At 45.9% G+C, this 16,862-nt stretch overlaps 1 protein-coding gene across 2 annotated transcripts in view; it reads left to right on the forward strand.

Moving 5' to 3' along the window:
* DESI1 (desumoylating isopeptidase 1) overlaps positions 115 to 16,862 on the forward strand; it is a 24,739-nt gene continuing 7,991 nt past the window's right edge. Inside the window, exons 1-3 of one of the 2 annotated variants that reach the window (XM_005652508.3) lie at positions 115 to 460; positions 13,931 to 13,952; positions 15,953 to 16,022. In XM_005652508.3, coding sequence (XP_005652565.1) covers positions 373 to 460; positions 13,931 to 13,952; positions 15,953 to 16,022 — 180 coding nt within the window. In that variant the 5' untranslated portion in view covers positions 115 to 372. 2 annotated transcript variants of the gene reach the window in all.

Consider the following 16,862-nt stretch of genomic DNA (forward strand, 5'->3'; position numbering starts at 1 on the left):
CACTCCCACAAGGCCCTTTCCACAGGAGTCCCGCTCTAACCCCACCCCGTCCGCAGAGCCCCGCCCTCCGTCGAAACCCCGCCCCCCGCCGGCCGTCAGGGCTGCGCGCACATGCGCGAGAATGCGTCCCCGCCCCCGCCCGGTCTTCCGCGAGGACCCTGCCCGTCCGCGCTCTGTCACCTCATAGTAGTCGTTGCCGGTGGCGGGTGCGGGGGCGCGAGCAGCGCTGGGCGGCCTCTCCCCCGCCCCTCAGGCCGGGCCCGGGCTCGGTCTCCCCCCTCCCTCCGCTCCCCGCCCCCGTCGGGTACGGGAAGGTCCTAGCCGCTGCCGGGTGCCTGAGGGACTTCGTGGCCCCAGCCGCCACGGGTCCCGATGGAGCCGCCGAATCTCTATCCGGTGAAGCTCTACGTGTACGACCTGTCCAAGGGCCTGGCCCGGCGGCTCAGCCCCATCATGCTGGGTGAGGGGAATGGGGCGGGCGGCAGGGGGGGCGGGAGCCGGGCGCGAGGGTGCCGGGACGGCGGGCCGAGGTGGGGAGGCCTGGGCCACGGCTGAGGGGGAGGCGCGGGGCCCACGGGATGGAGAACAGCCCGAGTGGAGAAGGAGTGAGTCTGAGGTTGGGCCCCTTCAGCCCCACTGGCCCATCTTCACGTTTGAATTCAGGGAGAAAGGATGGCGGAGTCACACCCTCCCGTAGCCCTTCAGAGCCCCTTCAGCCGGGAGGTGGGGGAAGCCGGCTCTGGGTCCCGGTGGGCGCCTTGACTCGTCGCCTGAGGAGCCGTCTACGCTCCTTCTTCCTCGGCGCTGTGTGGAGATGGTGCAGATGCCTGGCGCGCGGTTCCCCTCGCGGTGAAAGGGACACTGCGGAGGAGAGCCCTCCCTCCGTGCCAAAAGGGAACTCCTGCAGTCCCTGGGGTAGGTGGGAAGGGAGAGCTAGAGCTGCACAGGCGCCCAGCTAAGTCGGGTCGGCTGGAGCCCGAACTCAAGAAATCAACAAGTTCGGTCTGACCCTGACGTCTTCTCAGCAGTTTCTGAGTTCACCGTTTCTGCCCAGATGGTAAGAAAGCAATTCTGGGGGAGAATAGGATGCTGTTGTGCGCGTAAGGATTAGTAAGGGAAGGGTTTCCGTAGTGCTCCATTAAACTACTTACCCCCAGGAGAGGAAGTCAGCCCTAGTTCAGTGTAGATCAAACCTCTCTATAACCCAAATACCAAAATGTCTTGTGTAATGCAGGAGTTGTCAGGTGTGTGATTTCAGATGGTACTAGGCAGGAAAGGATTCTGGGAATTGAAAACTGAACAGCTTTGGCAACATCCATTTGAATGGCTAGTTTTTCCTGGCTTCTGGGGAGACATTAGAGAATGTTTATGTTCCTGAGACAAGATGGCAGAGGTCAAGTAAGCCAGGCTACTTTGGAGTTTTAATGTCCTTGAGTTTCTAATGTGTCTCAGGGGGTTGACCCTGGGCCAGTGAATGAGTCCTGTATTCGGCTTCACATCAGAATCACCTAGGATGCTTGTTAAAAATATAGAAATATACGTTCATTTCCAACATACCCTGTTAAGTGGGAATAGGGAAAATGAAGTTGGAACAGTTCTTTAGATACGCAAGTATGTTTAAAGCAACAGTTATGGAGTTCCCGTCGTGGCGCAGTGGTTAACGAATCCGACTGGGAACCATGAGGTTGCGGGTTCGGTCCCTGCCCTTGCTCAGTGGGTTAAGGATCTGGCGTTGCCTTGAGCTGTGGTGTAGGTTGCAGACGCAGCTCGGATCCCGCGTTGCTGTGGCTCTGGCGTAGGCCGGTGGCTACAGCTCCGATTGGACCCCTAGCCTGGGAACCTCCATATGCTGCGGGAGCGGCCCAAAGAAATAGCAAAAAGACCAAAAAATTAAAAAAATAAAGCAACAGTTATGTACATGCTTTCTTAGGCAAATAATTATACATAAGAAAATTGCTAACAGTAGTAGCTTATGGAAAGAGGAACTTAACCCTGGGGGACAGAAGTGGAAGACCTTGCTGTAGACTTTTTTATATCTTTTGACTTGTGTCCTACATACATGTATTCTCTGTTCAAAGTAAGCAAAGTTTTAAATATATGGATTCTAGAGCCTTATTACACAAGTACTAAATAAGAACCATCTGAAGTTTTGATCCATAAATGTGTGTTTTTGATAAACTCCTCAGATAATTCTTATGTGATCCATTATTAGAAGTTTGGGCCTAGATTACCAGTTGTTAAAATGAGTAAGGCAAATTTGAAAGCAAAATTTACAAAGTCACTGTTTGAGGAAGATGCTAGTCACTAATAGATTACATCAGTCAATTTCGAACTCAGCTTCTTGGAACGGAGCCATTTTGTTAGTTTGGTCATGGTGAGGTGTTAGATATTTCCTAGAACCATACATAAAGCTTCTCCCTTTACACTGGATGTTTTTGGTTCTTTTATTGCATAGTTATTGATTTTAGCAGAAAAGGCCTCAGAGTCATTGGTTCATGATTCATGTAACAGATATTTATTGAGTGCCTACTATGTGCTAGTGCCAGTGTTAAGCTTAACTGATGATGTGATAAACAAAGATGTTCTATGTCAAGATGTTCTATGTTTAGTGGAGGGGACATTTAAAAAAATTATCAAATAAAATAATTACAAATTTTGATAAGTACGAGGCTGTATAGGAAGCCAGCTAGATGCTGAGACAGAAAACAAGAGAGGAGTTCCCTGGTGGCCTAGTGGTTAAGGACCTGGCATTGTCACTGCTGTGGCTCAGGTCACTGTTGTGACAGGTTCAATTCCTGGTCTCGGAACTTTCGCATGCTGTGAGTGTAGCCAAAAAAATAAAGAAAGAAAGAAAAGAAAAAATAACAAGAGAGACCTCCGATTGGACCCCTAGCCTGGGAACCTCCATATGCCACAGGAGCAGCCCTAGAAAAGGCAAAAAGACAAAAGAAAAAAGAAATCTATTTGTTTCCTGATTTTTGTGATGAATTTTAGAAGGATATTAATAGAATTTATTGAGAGCTTACTCCATGCTAGACCCCTTTTTTCTGAGTACTTTAGTGGGTTATATTCCTCACCACAATTTGGTAAGATAGGTCCTATTATTACCTCCATTTTTCAGTTGAGGAACCTGAGATATATAGCATTAAGAAATGTGACCCCGAGTCCCACAGCTGGTATGTAGCAGAGGTGGGTTATGAACACGGGCCGTCTAACTTCCAGGGTTCATGTTCTCAGTTATTTTGCCATACTACCTCTCCTGCATAATGCGTTCCCTTGTCATTGATGTAAAGTAGGCACTTAGTTCAAGTTTATAAATGCCCCTTTGGCCAAGTGTTTCAAATTTGGATGAGAAAAAAATCTGGCTTCAATGTGTATGTGCCTTTCATAATCATATATTGATTGATTGATTTTATTTTTGCTTTTTAGGCCACACCTGTGGCATATGGAAGTTCCCAGGCTAGGTTTCAAATCAGAGCTGCAGCTGGTGGCCTACGCCACAGCCACAGCAATACAGGATCTGAGCCATGTCTGACCTATGGCAATGACTGAGTGGGGCCAGGGATCCAACCACCATCCTCGTGGATACTAGTCAGTTTGGTAACCCGCTGAGCCACCACAGAAACTCCATATAATCACAGATTTATGATCATCCCTCCTAACCTTCATTGTCTCAGACTGATTAGTGTGACCTCATCAGCATTGCCCATTTAGTCTTTTTTTTTTTTTGAGGAGGAACTTCATGGTAGGATAGCCTGGGTTCTCTATCTAGTTGTAGTACCCTCTTATTATGACAGTTTCTCGTTATAGGGCCCCATCTAGTCTATTATAGTAATGATGGAACTAGATAAAGCCCAATGTAATTCCATTCTCCCCTCAAACAATGTAGACTCCACAGTTTTACCTTGTCCAGTTTTCAGTCTTCTGGAATTGCTTCCCATGAAGGTATTCCTGCTCCACAGTCCTTCACTCTTCATGAAAACAGTCCAAGAATTGTCCTTTTCATTCTAATCTAGCAGACAGCCTGATTGTACTTTTTTTTTCATAGTCTCTATTTGCCTAAGATAATTAGCTATTATAATAATCCTTCAGTTCCTCCTCTTAATAATTTTGGCTGCTGTTTAAATTTCTTGACCTCTTTCTGTGCTAAAGTACATAGAGATAAATGTAGAGGTTTGTTTATTTTTTAATTGTGGTAAGAGGTATTTTCTATTTGCTGATTGTTTTCTGATCTGAAGTTTTGTGTGCATGTACATATTCCAAGACCACATTTATTTTTCTTTACAAGCCTGTCTCAGATTTAAAGACTTAGGCATATACAGAGTTCCCTGGTGGCTCAGCAGGTTACAGATCCGGCATTGTCACTACAGCAACTCGAGTTGCTGATGTGGCACAGGTTGGATCTTTGGCCTAGGAACTTCCAAATGCCATGGATGCAGCCCAAAAAATAAATAAAAATCTGTGGTACAAATGGTGATGAAGTAACAGACATGAACTCTGTCCTCAAGGAGTTTATTTAGTTAAAAATATATAATGTTGTGCCTGGGCAACATTAAATAACAGCACAAAAGAGATTATGATTAGATGCCAAAAAATGAGTGAGTGGTGGAACAATTATTTTAGGCCTTGAAAGAAAGGACAGGCCATGGTGGGCTGGATGTGTCAGAAAGATTTCAGTAAGTTGAGCTCCTAGAGGACAGGGACTGTCTGCCCTGTGTCCCCAGTAGCCAGTCGGAGGTAATGGTCAATATATATTGATTACAGTAATGATTGAGATTTGTACTCAAGCTTAATGATTAAGTAAAATTTATTTGAGTCTGAAGGGATTTTTTTAATGTTTTAATGCCACCTATTGTGCTTTGTTTTATTCATTGTGTGTACTGTTGTATATCAGTCTAATGAATTAATTTAGTAATCATGCACTTTCTTTATGACAAAATGACAACTACTGTGGCTTTACCAGGCCCTCAATGATCCTTCTGCTTTTCTCTCCACTCTCACCTGTCTCCGCATGCTGAATGTACTCTACGTGAGCCTTTCTCAGCCCCGTTCCACAAGAGAATTAAGCCCTAGGGAAAATGATCTGAGTGACTCTTTTCTCATTTTCCCAATAGATACCTCAGGGCATTCAAATTAATTAGGGCATTCTCTTGCAGAACCCCAGTGGAGAAGGGCTGTTATACACCCTCTCAGGACCAAACCCTTTCAGTTCTTTTTTACCTCCAGGCCTTTTAAAGGCTGTGCCCTCTGCTAGGGATGCTTTCTCTCCTCATCTCTTAGCTTGGACCACTTCTGCTCACCCTTGAGGTCTAATCTTTCCTGGGAAACTTTCCCTGACCCCCACCCCGCAAATCTTGGTCATGTGTCTCTATCATATGCTGATAACACCCTACAAACTCTCTTTTTTTTGTAATCTCTTTTAATAACACTTATCGTTCTATTTTAGAATTGCATGTTTTCTCACCTAGGTCCATTTCCACAGCCCCAGCTGAAACTGGAAGCTCCACTGGGGCAAGAACTCTTGATTGTACCCCCTGAGTTTAGCATAGTTCTTGGCATTCGGTCAGTAGAAGCTGAGAAAGTGGAAGGATATTACAGACCTACCTCAAAGCATTGCTCTAAGGCCTGATTAATAACAGCAAGCAGTGATTAAGAGGGAATCCTCTCAGTACTGAGAAAAACAACTCACAAGTCACTTATTTTTATGCTGAGCAAGAATCTTGTACTGGGAGTTACCGCTATAGCACGGTGGGTTAAGGATCAGCATTGTCTCTGCCAGGACACAGGTTCAGTCCCTGGCCCAGCACAGTGGGTTAAGGATCCAGTGTTGCTGCAGCTGCAGTTGTTGCTCAGATTCTATCTCTGGCCCAGGAACTTCCATATGCCACAGGTGTGGCCAAAATTAAAAAAAAAAAAAGAATCCTATACTGTCTCCAGGGAATCCTAATGCTAGAGTATTATGTAGTTTTAAACCTGCCCATTTTGAGAGTTAAATTACCCTCTTAGTTTTTATCAAAATGTATTGCATTTTGATTTTGTGATAACTTTGTCTACCTTAAAGGAAGGGCAGGCCCCCTTGCCAATAGGCTTTTTTTTTTTTTTTTTTTTTTTTTTAGCAATATAGGCACGGAGGCCCACTTACATTATTCATATGTTTGCTTTTACCTTTTCCCACATAGATTCAGCATTTATCCAGTGGTTCCAGAGAAGAATAAGCTTATTTTTTGAGCTAACCTCTTCACATTGCTGATAGTCTGGCAAACCAGATTAAAACACTGCCAATTAAGAACACTTTGGGAGTTCCCATTGTAGCACAGCAGAAACGAATCCTACTAGTATCCCTGAGGATTCGGGTTTCAATCCCTGGCCTCATTCTGTGGGTTAAGAATCCAGAATTGCCGTGAGCTGTGGTGTAGGCCGGGATCCCGGCTTGGATCCCGGGTTGCTGTGGCTGCGGTACAGGCCTGCAGCTGTAGCTCTAATTTGATCCCTAGCCTGTGAACTTCCATATGCCACAGGTGTGGCCCTAGGGAAAAAAAAAAACACTGTCATTGTGGGAAGGAATCTAGGAGGTGACCTGGGGCTACTTTTGCTGAGCTAATGCTGTCTGCCCCTGCAGTTCCATCATCATCATCCACTTTATGCTTATTTTTTAATTTTTTTTCACTTTATGCTTATTAATAGACATTTATTTAGCACCAGTCATCTGCCTGCCAGTGCTGATCTTGAGCATGTTGTCTCAAGATTGTCTGTCCATAATCAGCTTGTTGACTCTATGCACACGTTCCATTATTGTAGTTGATGAGGAGGTAGATGGAATATTTTCTCCTTGGCTTTTATATTACTGACTTTACTCTTAAAATCAGTGGGAGGCTGACTAGTGTGGTCCTCACTCTACATTCTTTGTCATTTGAAATGAAAAACAGGGCTAATAACCATGACTTCCGTTGTTTTCATGTGCCTACCTCATAGGCTTCAAGATCAGTGTATCATATGTGCCAGCAAGCTAAGAGACCTTGAGTGCAGCCTTCTGACCCAGCTCCAACTTGCCGAGGACCTAGTGGGAAAACAGTCTGCTTCTACACTGTGCTAATAGCCACTGAGCCCAATTCACATGCCAAAATGGCCTTGTGCCCTAATTCAGTCTCAAGCCCCTGCCACCTACTCAACTACTGCTGCCTCAGTCTGACCAAAAAAAATTTTTTAAATCAGGCATTCTCTTATGGCACTACGGGTTAAGGATCTGGTGTTGTCACTGCAGCGGCTCAGGTCACTGCTGTGGTGCAGGTTCAATCCCTGGCCCAGGAACTCCACATGCAAGGGCCCAGCCAAAAAAAATTTTTTTTAATTAATTCAGTCCCACTTAACAATGCCTGTCACCCTGTGGAGGAGGCCATGGCCCTCGTGCTTATCTTCATGAGAGCAGGCCACTGAGCTCATGACATTTCTACCTGAGCTGCTCTAACGAGTACTTTGTCATACCCTATTTTTTCTTGTTTTTGCACTGGACAAACTGTGCATATGTTTATTTACCTGTTTATAAATGTTGCTAATATTTGCCCCAACTCTACTAAAGGATAACTATGAGGCACTTTCAATTTAAGGATTATAAATCAACTATAATAATTTTTTTTTAAATAAAGGATGTAAATCCACTCAGTCCATTTTAAGTGTTGTTGGCCCCAAGTGTTTGGCAGATGGATTAATAAATAAAAGAATGAATAAAAGGATCTTTTTTCTATAGTTTCTGTATCATTCTATGGATGGATGAGACCTTAAATGTGCCTTGATGTTGTTGAATAAGGAGGAAATATAATATCCAGCTTACAGACAAATTTAGTGATCAATACAGAGAATATCAAGGAGAATAAAGTAGGGTTTGTATCTCACAACTTTTTTTGTCTTTTTTGTCTTTAGAGCTGTACCCACAGCATGTGAAGGTTCCCAGGCTAGTAGTCTAATTGGAGCTACAGCTGCCAGCCATAGCCACAGCCACAGCCACAGCCATAGCCACTGCCACTGCCACTCCAGATCCGAGCCACATCTGTGACCTACACCACAGCTCACGGCATCGCCGGATCCTTAACCCCACTAAGCGAGGCCAGGAATGGTCTCTGAGGCCTCTCTCCAAAAATTCATTATTTTAGTAGGGCTGGGTTTGAACTGATGCATCTACACCTGGCAGCTGTCTCCTGAGTTATAAAACATGGGCATCAGAGAGGGCAGTAGCAGATTTAGAGTGCGGTGTGCCAGGGTGGCAAAGTCATTTGAATAAGAAGCCAGAGCAGCCAAGACTGGAGTTAAGAACATTGGTCTCATTAGCACTGTGTGTCAGCCAGCAGAGGTAATGAAACGGAATGTGCGTGTAGCATCTCTGTCCTCTGTTCCAGAATCTCTGCTTGGTGCTGGAATTACAAAGATGCATGAGAAACTACCTTTGTCTTTGTGACAATTGTAGTCTAGTAGGGGGAAGGACATGTAAATAGGTCGTTTCTATACGAAGGTACCATGAGAACAGCCATTAAACTTTCAAATTATAAAGCCTAAAAGAAATAAGAGTCTTTTGGGGGGTACTTATTATGTGCTAGGCGCTGTGCTGGGCTTGTTTCATATGTCATCTTTTTTAATCTTGGAAATGTTAAGAAGTAGACACTATTATTCTTTTTTTTTTCCCTAAGGAAGCTAAGGTTTAAATAGTGCCATCCCAGGGAGTTCCCGTCGTGGCGCAGTGGTTAACGAATCCAACTAGGAACCATGAGGTTGCAGGTTGGGTCCCTGGCCTTGCTCAGTGGGTTAAGGATCCGGCGTTGCCGTGAGCTGTGGTGTAGGTTGCAGACGCGGCTCCGATCCTGCGTTGCTGTGGCTCTGGCGTAGGCCAGTGGCTACAGCTCCAATTCGACCCCTAGCCTGGGAACCTCCATATGCCGCGGGAGCAGCCCAAGAAATGGCAAAAAAAAACAAAAAAAATAAATAAATAAATAAATAGTGCCATCCCGTAGAACTTCCTGCAGTAATGGAAGTGCTGCAGATCTGCACTGTCCCATCCCTTACTACAGCCACATGTGACTGTTGGGTACTTGAAACACAGTCGTCAACTGAGGAACTGAACTTGTTCTTTTAATAGCCACATGTGGTCACTACCATACTGGACAGCTCAGGCCTAGGAAAGTTCTCAACTTCTATAAGCTGATCTCTGTGATCTGGTCCTCCGTTACATCTGCATATGTCCTACTTTTCTCATCATCATTTGCCTGCTCTAGCCACACTGGCCTCCTTCAGATCCCTTAGATACACCTGGCATGCCCTTCTTGGGATGGCTCCCTCCCTTGCCTCCTTTCAGGCCTTTGTTTACATGTTACCTTCTCAAAGAGGCCTACCTGCCATCCCTGAAATGACCAATAACCCTTACCCTGCTCTTATTTTGTTAATTTACCACTCATTACTGCTAACCTACTATGATTTATTGTATTTATTATTATTATTATTTATTGATTGACATATCCCCCCACCCTTTAAGTACCATAAAGGAGATTGGGGGGGGGGGGTCTCTGTTGTTTACCAATATATCCCTAGTGCCAAGAATAGCACCTGGGAGTTCCTGTTGCAGCTCAGCGGAAACAAACCCAACTAGTATCCATGAGGATGCAAGTTCCATCCCTGGCTTTGCACAATGGGCTAAAGATCTGGCATTGCCGCAAGCGTGGTGTAGATTGCAGGCATGGCTTGGGTCCTGCATTGCTATGGCTGTGGCGTAAGCCAGCAGCTGCAACTCTGATTTAACCCCTAGCCTGGGCACTTCCATATGCCTCAGTGGGGCCCCAAAAAGAAAATAACAACAACAACAACAACAAAAAATTAATTCACTGACTGAACTGATAGGATATGGATCTGGCCTGTCTACACCAGAACCTATATTCTTTTTTTTTTTTTGGTCTTTTCTAGGGCCACACCTGAGGCATATGGAGGTTCCCAGGCTAGGGGTCTAATCAGAGTTGTAGCCACCAGCCTACACCAGAGCCACAGCAACAGCAACGCGGGATCCGAGCCTGGACCTACACCACAGCTCACGGCAACGCCGGATCCTTAACCCACTGAGCGAGGCCAGGGATCCAACCCACAACCTCATGGTTCCTAGTCAGGTTTGTTAACCACTGCACCACGATGGGAACTCCGAGAACCTATATTCTTATTCACAATACTGTACTTCCTCTCTTTCGAATGTGATGTTCTTCCCAGAGTAAATGAGCAGGAGCAGGAACACACATGAGAGAGTAATACCCCTTACCTGTTCAGTTCCCTGCATCATTGCATATCTCCAAGGAAGTAACAAATCCCTGCCATTTATACAATGTGCTCTTTTAGAAGTGGCAGTCCAGAAGAGCATATCAGCTCTATTTAGAATGCAGTGTTAGTCTCCCCATCTTATACATAGTAAAAGGAGGGGTATGGCCTTTTAGAGTCTTCTGGAGTCAACTGGAAGGTGAGAATCCAACCCAGTTTATCTTTTTTTTGGCTGGGCCTATGGCCTGTGGAAGTTCCTGGGCCAGGGACTGAATCAGCACTGCAGTGACCCAAGCTGCCAGTGCCAGATCCTTAACCCGCTGCACCACAAGGGAACCCAAAACCCAGTTTATCTTAGAGCCCAGTGAACCCAACATTGCAAATGCTTGTCCTAAATGGGTTACCACTCCCCTTTGGTCCATTCTGTTTCTGATCCACCTGTGTGGAATTTCAGCTCAGTTTGGATAAAGGCAGAGCCTGCCACATAGTCTCTAGGACACTACTGCAGAAATCCCAGGCCAGAGTCCTCTGTGCACTTGTGATCTTGTAGGCCAGAGCAGCAGGTCTTGTAGTGAAAAACAGACTGGTCTCTGGAACTGGAAGAGAGGCAGAAGAACTGTGCTACATTTTATTTTCCTTTCTTATTTCATTTAGCTTTGCAGCACTAACAGCAAAGGATGAAATGTTTACAAGTAAAATAGATTCAGCATTTCATACCAATTTGCTGGATACTAAAATCTGTTCTTAGATCTTACCTATCGACTCTGAGGTGGAATTTCTTTGATCATTTTAAGGTCTTTACCCTTTTCCCCAAGGAGGCCATTATATGTAACATTACCACTTAACAAACTTCTGTGTACCACACACCATGTTGTTATTATATTATTACAGCTTACAACTTTGTATTGAAGAAACTGTGGCTCAGGTTGAGTAAACTTGCCCAAGATCCACTGCTAGCAAAGGGAAATGCTTGGATCTGAACCCATGCCATGTTCTTAACTGCCTCTGATGACACTATGCTGAGCCATCAATGAGTTGTCATGGAGGAGCCATGGTTACTTTTATCTCTTTGAAAAAAAGAAAATTAGGCTAATGTTATCTCATGTTAAAGAGGCAAAGTATTACCACTTTAAGAAATAGTGTAACAAAGGGAGAAGCAGGAGTTCCCGTCGTGGCGCAGTGGTTAACGAATCCGACTAGGAACCATGAGGTTGCGGGTTCACTCCCTGCCCTTGCTCAGTGGGTTAATGATCCGGCGTTGCCGTGAGCTGTGGTGTAGATTGCAGACGTGGCTCGGACCCTGCATTGCTGTGGCTCAGTGGGTTAAGGATCCGGCGTTGCCGTGAGCTGTGGTGTAGGTCACAGATGCGGCTCGGATCCCACGTTGCTGTGGCTCTGGTGTAGGCCGGTGGCTACAGCTCCGATTGGACCCCTAGCCTGGGAACCTCCATATGCCGCTGGAGCAGCCCAAGAAATAGCAAAAAGACAAAAAAAAAAAAAGAAAAGAAACAAAGGGAGAAGCATAAGCTTATCACCCTTAAGCTTAGTGCTTAGAGTTTTATCCTTTAGAAAGTCACAGGGCAAACACGGAAGCATGGAAAGTAATTTAGCAAATCAATAAATGGTTACCATGAAATCACAACCAAAGGTGAGTGAGTGATGTTTGATTATGTTCTGGTGTCTTTTGCTGCCCTTCCTCTTCAACCTGTTGTGTCTCCCATAGACCAAAGCCCTCACTCCCCTCTCTTCCCTCCAGTTTATCTTCTGTTCTTATGTTATCTTTTAGAACCATTTAAAAACATGGATCTGGAGTTCCCGTCGTGGTGCAGTGGTTAACGAATCTGACTAGAAACCATGAGGTTGCAGGTTGGATCCCTGGCCTTGCTCAGTGGGTTAAGGATTCGGCGTTGCCGTGAGCTGTGGTGTAGGTCACAGACTCGGCTCGGACCCTGCATTGCTGTGGCTCTGGCGTAGGCCAGTGGCTACAGCTCCTATTAGACCCCTAGCCTGGGAATCGCCATATGCCGCGGAAGCAGCCCTAGAAAAAGCAAAAAGACTAAATAAATAAATAAATAAAATAAAAACATGGATCTGATCAAGGCACTCTACTGCCTAACAACCTTCAACACCCCACATTACAGGACAGCCTCCAGTCCAGGTTTCCTTTGCTTTGCTCATACCCTGCCTGCCACTTGCCCTCTTATTGTTACTGCACCCTTTGCTTTACCCTGCAAGACCTTAGACTTTTTCACAACTGGGCTTTTGTACATACTATTCCCTCTGGCAGAAATGTCCATCCATGCTTCTGTTTTTTTGTTCACTGGTTGAATTACAGCTCCTGAAGATAGTTCTCTCCCTCCACCCCTGTGGAAGTTCCCAGGCCAGGGATCAAACCCATGCCACAGCAGTGACCTGGCCCACTGCAGTGACAACACCAGATCCCTATCGCTGAGCCACAAGAGAATTCCATGAAGGTAGTTCTGTATTATTTTTACCATTATTGTAGAGCCTATCAACATTGTGTTTTAGTTAGTTATGTGTGTGTGTTTCTTTTTCCACTTGACTTTGGATTCCTTAAAAGCAAGGCAGTAATCTGTTCGTATCTGCATTTCCATACCTCACGTCATTTCCAACATGTCGAGGTATAGTATACATATGCATTGACTATTCAGATGGATGGCTTTTGCAAAGTTTGCTCTCTTATTTCTAAAGAATTTCATTTCACGTATGCTTAATGAAGAAGTGGATAATTGGAATTCCCGCTATGAGTCAACGGATTAAGAACCCAACTAGTATCCGTAAAGATTCGGGTTTATTCCCTGGCCCTGCTCAGTGGGCTAAGGATCTGGTGTTGCCATGAGCTGCCGCATAGGTTGCAGATGTGACTCGGATCTGGTGTTGCTGTGGAAGTGGCATAAGCCAGCAGCTGCAGCTCTGATTCAACCCCTAGCCCGGGAATGTCCATGTGCCTCAGGTGCAGCCCTAAAAACAAACAAAAAGAAGTGGATAATAGCTTTTCCGTAGTGTTGTTTTACTTGGTCTCTATAGATGAGACAAAGAAATTAAAAAGGCAAAGTTGAATTGACCCTAAAGGGGAAAGAAAAGCAGACATAAATTGGTTACATCTATATTAGTGTTTCCATCTTGCATTCTGCCTAAGGATTCTGATTTTTTTGTTTGTGTTGTTGTTTTTTTTTTTTTTTTTTTGTCTTTTTGCTATTTCTTGGGCCGCTCCCGCGGCATATGGAGGTTCCCAGGCTAGGGGTCTAATCGGAGCTGCAGCCACCGGCCTACACCAGAGCCACAGCAACACGGGATCCGAGCCGCGTCTGCAACCTACACCACAGCTCTCGGCAACGCCGGATCGTTAACCCACTGAGCAAGGGCAGGGAGTGAACCCGCAACCTCATGGTTCCTAGTCGGATTCGTTAACCACTGCGCCATGACGGGAACTCCCAGGATTCTGATTATTTTTAAACTTACTTAATACAACACAACCTAAGGATCTTATTGGAGAATTGCATTCCTAGAAAGAACCCCAGGAGGTTTATAGTGTGTTACCATGAATTTGATTGGGGTTCTAAATTACTCTGGCTGGGAAGCCATTTAGTCTAGTCCCAAGTGACTAAATCTCTTTTTTTCTCCACAGGGAAACAACTGGAAGGCATCTGGTAAGTTGGGTGGGGCTCCCTACATTGACTGGTTTATAAAACCAAACAACATGCATTTCAGGTTCCAATCTGTGGCTTCCGGTTTGAAGCCACAAATCTTCAAGTTCTAAAGCAGTGGCTCTTAACCAGGAGTTATGAGTGTCTAGAGTCATTTGGGCTGGATGGGTGGAGGTCATGGATGCTGCTATAAACATCCTACAATAGACAGGACATCCCTTCACAACAAAGAGTTACCCAGCCAAAAATGTTAGTGGTGCTGAGGCTGAGAAACCCTGTCCTAAAGAAAAGCAGAATGGTGTCCTGCCCCCTCCTGATCAAGCTTTCTAACTGCAAGTCCTGAGGACCTCACCTGTGTCTCCAAACATGCCTGCTCTGGTCTCCAGACCCATCCCTGTCAAACACGTGACGGTGGCTGGGCTCTCAGCTCCATTTTGGAGGGAACTGTAGGTCAGTGTTCTGTCTGGACTCCCAGAGCCTGCGACGTTTTGGTTTACCAGAATGACCCTTTGCTTTGTTTGACTTGAAGCAAGAAGTACCATGAGCACCTTCACCTGAAATAGGTCCACACTTAACATCATCTGGTTCTTCTCTCAACATGGTCCAGGTTAACTGCTCCTGTTAGTTTAAAAAGCCTGCAAAAAAAAAAAAAAAAAAAATGGAGTTCCCGTCGTGGTGCAGTGGTTAACGAATCCAACTAGGAACCATGAGGTTGCGGGTTCGGGCCCTGCCCTTGCTCAGTGGGTTAACGATCCGGCGTTGCCGTGAGCTGTGGTGTAGATTGCAGACGCGGCTCGGATCCCGCGTTGCTGTGGCTCTGGCGTAGGCTGGTGGCTACAGCTCCGATTCAACCCCTGGCCTGGGAACCTCCATATGCCGCGGGAGCAGCCCAAGAAATAGCAACAACAACAACAAAAAAGACAAAAAGACAAAAAAAAAAAAAAAAAAAAGCCTGCAGAATTTTATTTCGGTAATTGATAATTAGTATTGGTGTGAATGTCTAAGGACTTCCTTCTGCTCACGTGATCTGCCCCAGTGGTTCTCCACAGGGGACAATTCTGCCCACAGAAGACCTTTGTCTAGCCACGTGTTTGGTTGTCACAGCTGGCAGGGAGGAAGGGGACGGGGATATGGTAGTGCCATCTAGTGGCTAAAGGCCACGTTGCTGCTGAACACCCTAGAAGGCACAGGACGGCCCCCACAACAAGGATTATCCAGCCCCAAATGTCAGTGGTGCCAAAGTTACTCTTAGGGTTTTTTTCCTTTTTACAGCTGTGCCTGGGGCTTATGGAGGTTCTGAGGTTGGGGGTAGAATTAGAGCTGTGGCTGAGGCCTACGGCACAGCAACAGCAACACTGGATCCAAGCCACGTTGCAGAAACACCAGATACTTAACCCACTGAGCAAGGCCAGGGACTGAACCTGCATCCTCATGGAGACTATGTTAGTCCCACTGAGCCACAATGGGAACTCCTACACTCAGTATTTCTTAATAACCTATAAGGGGAAAGAACCTGAAAAAGAATATGTAGATGGATAATGTAACTAACAAGTGCCAAAGTTGAGAAACCCCGATCTATGGTATTTATCTTACCTTTGTTTGGTTAGTTTTACTTTTTTTTTTTTTTTGTCTTTTTTTAGGGCTGCACCTGAGGCACATGGAGGTTCCCAAGGCTAGGGGTCAAATCAGAGCTGTATGTGCCAGCCTGCAGCACAGCCACAGCAGCATGGGGTCCGAGCCTCATCTGTGACCTACACCACAGCTCATGGCAACACTGGATCCTTAATCCACTGAGCAAGGCCAGGGATCGAACCCGTGTCCTCGTGGATACTAGTTGGGTTCGTTAATCACTGAGCCAGGATGGGAACTCCAGTTGGGTTAGTGTTACGAAGCTGTTGACTTTGTAAGTTGTATCCCTTAAGCAGAGATTACTCTCATTGCAGTGTCCTGTTTGCTGTCTCTCAGACCGGTTTTCATCTCTCCGCCTCTTCTCTGCGTTTTAGGCACACCTCCATAGTTGTACACAAGGATGAGTTCTTCTTCGGCAGTGGTGGTATCTCCAGCTGTCCACCGGTGAGTGCCTTCCCCACCCTGTCCCGCAGTCTCTGGGTCCCGGGGGTTCCCACAGACCAGGAACTTTGCTGCTGCTCTGTAGCTCTGGCTTCTAGCACAGTGTATATAGTTCCTCATGATGACCATAAGCTCAGTAGCCTTCCCAGATCTCCTAGCCAGTTGCCCTCCTCTCTGCTTCCACAGCACTGTGGTCCCTCTGTGTCACACTGACCATGTTACTGGTGAAATGAGCTGTCACTGAGTCCCCACAGGGAGCCATGTATAAGCTCCTTCTAAGCTGAGACTGTCCCACTCCCCTCCACCGTCATCAGCTCAGTGCCCCATTCGTAGTACAAACTCAGTGTGAAGCTGAACGATGAGGGCTGAGAGGTAAAGTGAGTTGCCCAGGGCTGTGCAGCCAGTTACAGCACCAGTTCTAAACCCAGGTCTCCCTGACTCTAAAGCCCGTGCCCTTTTCCGGAAAATTTCTGTCCGAGCTGTCTAAGGGGTGTCACAGGAGGTACTCAAGCAAAAGCGAGGCAGCCATTCACTCTTACACTCATAAATGGGAAGCCACTTTGTATGTCTTCCTCCCACTGGCACCCACCTCTTACGAGAAGGCCTTCAGTACACCCAGTCGGTTCTTCCTTGTAAGTGTATCTTAAACCAGTCTGTCTCTCTTCATCTCTTCCCATTTCTCCAGAGCTTTCACCTTAATCCAGGCCACCCTCATTTCTAGCCTGGACTACAGCAGTGCAGCCTTTCTTCTTCCTTCTTAGCCCGTTCTCCATACGGAAGGCAAAATGACCTTTTCAAGATAAACATCTGATCATGGTATTCCCCTGCCTAAGTCGCAACTCT

The sequence above is a fragment of the Sus scrofa genome, chromosome 5, assembly GCF_000003025.6.
Source record: "Sus scrofa isolate TJ Tabasco breed Duroc chromosome 5, Sscrofa11.1, whole genome shotgun sequence".
Classification (NCBI taxonomy): Eukaryota; Metazoa; Chordata; class Mammalia; order Artiodactyla; family Suidae; genus Sus; species Sus scrofa.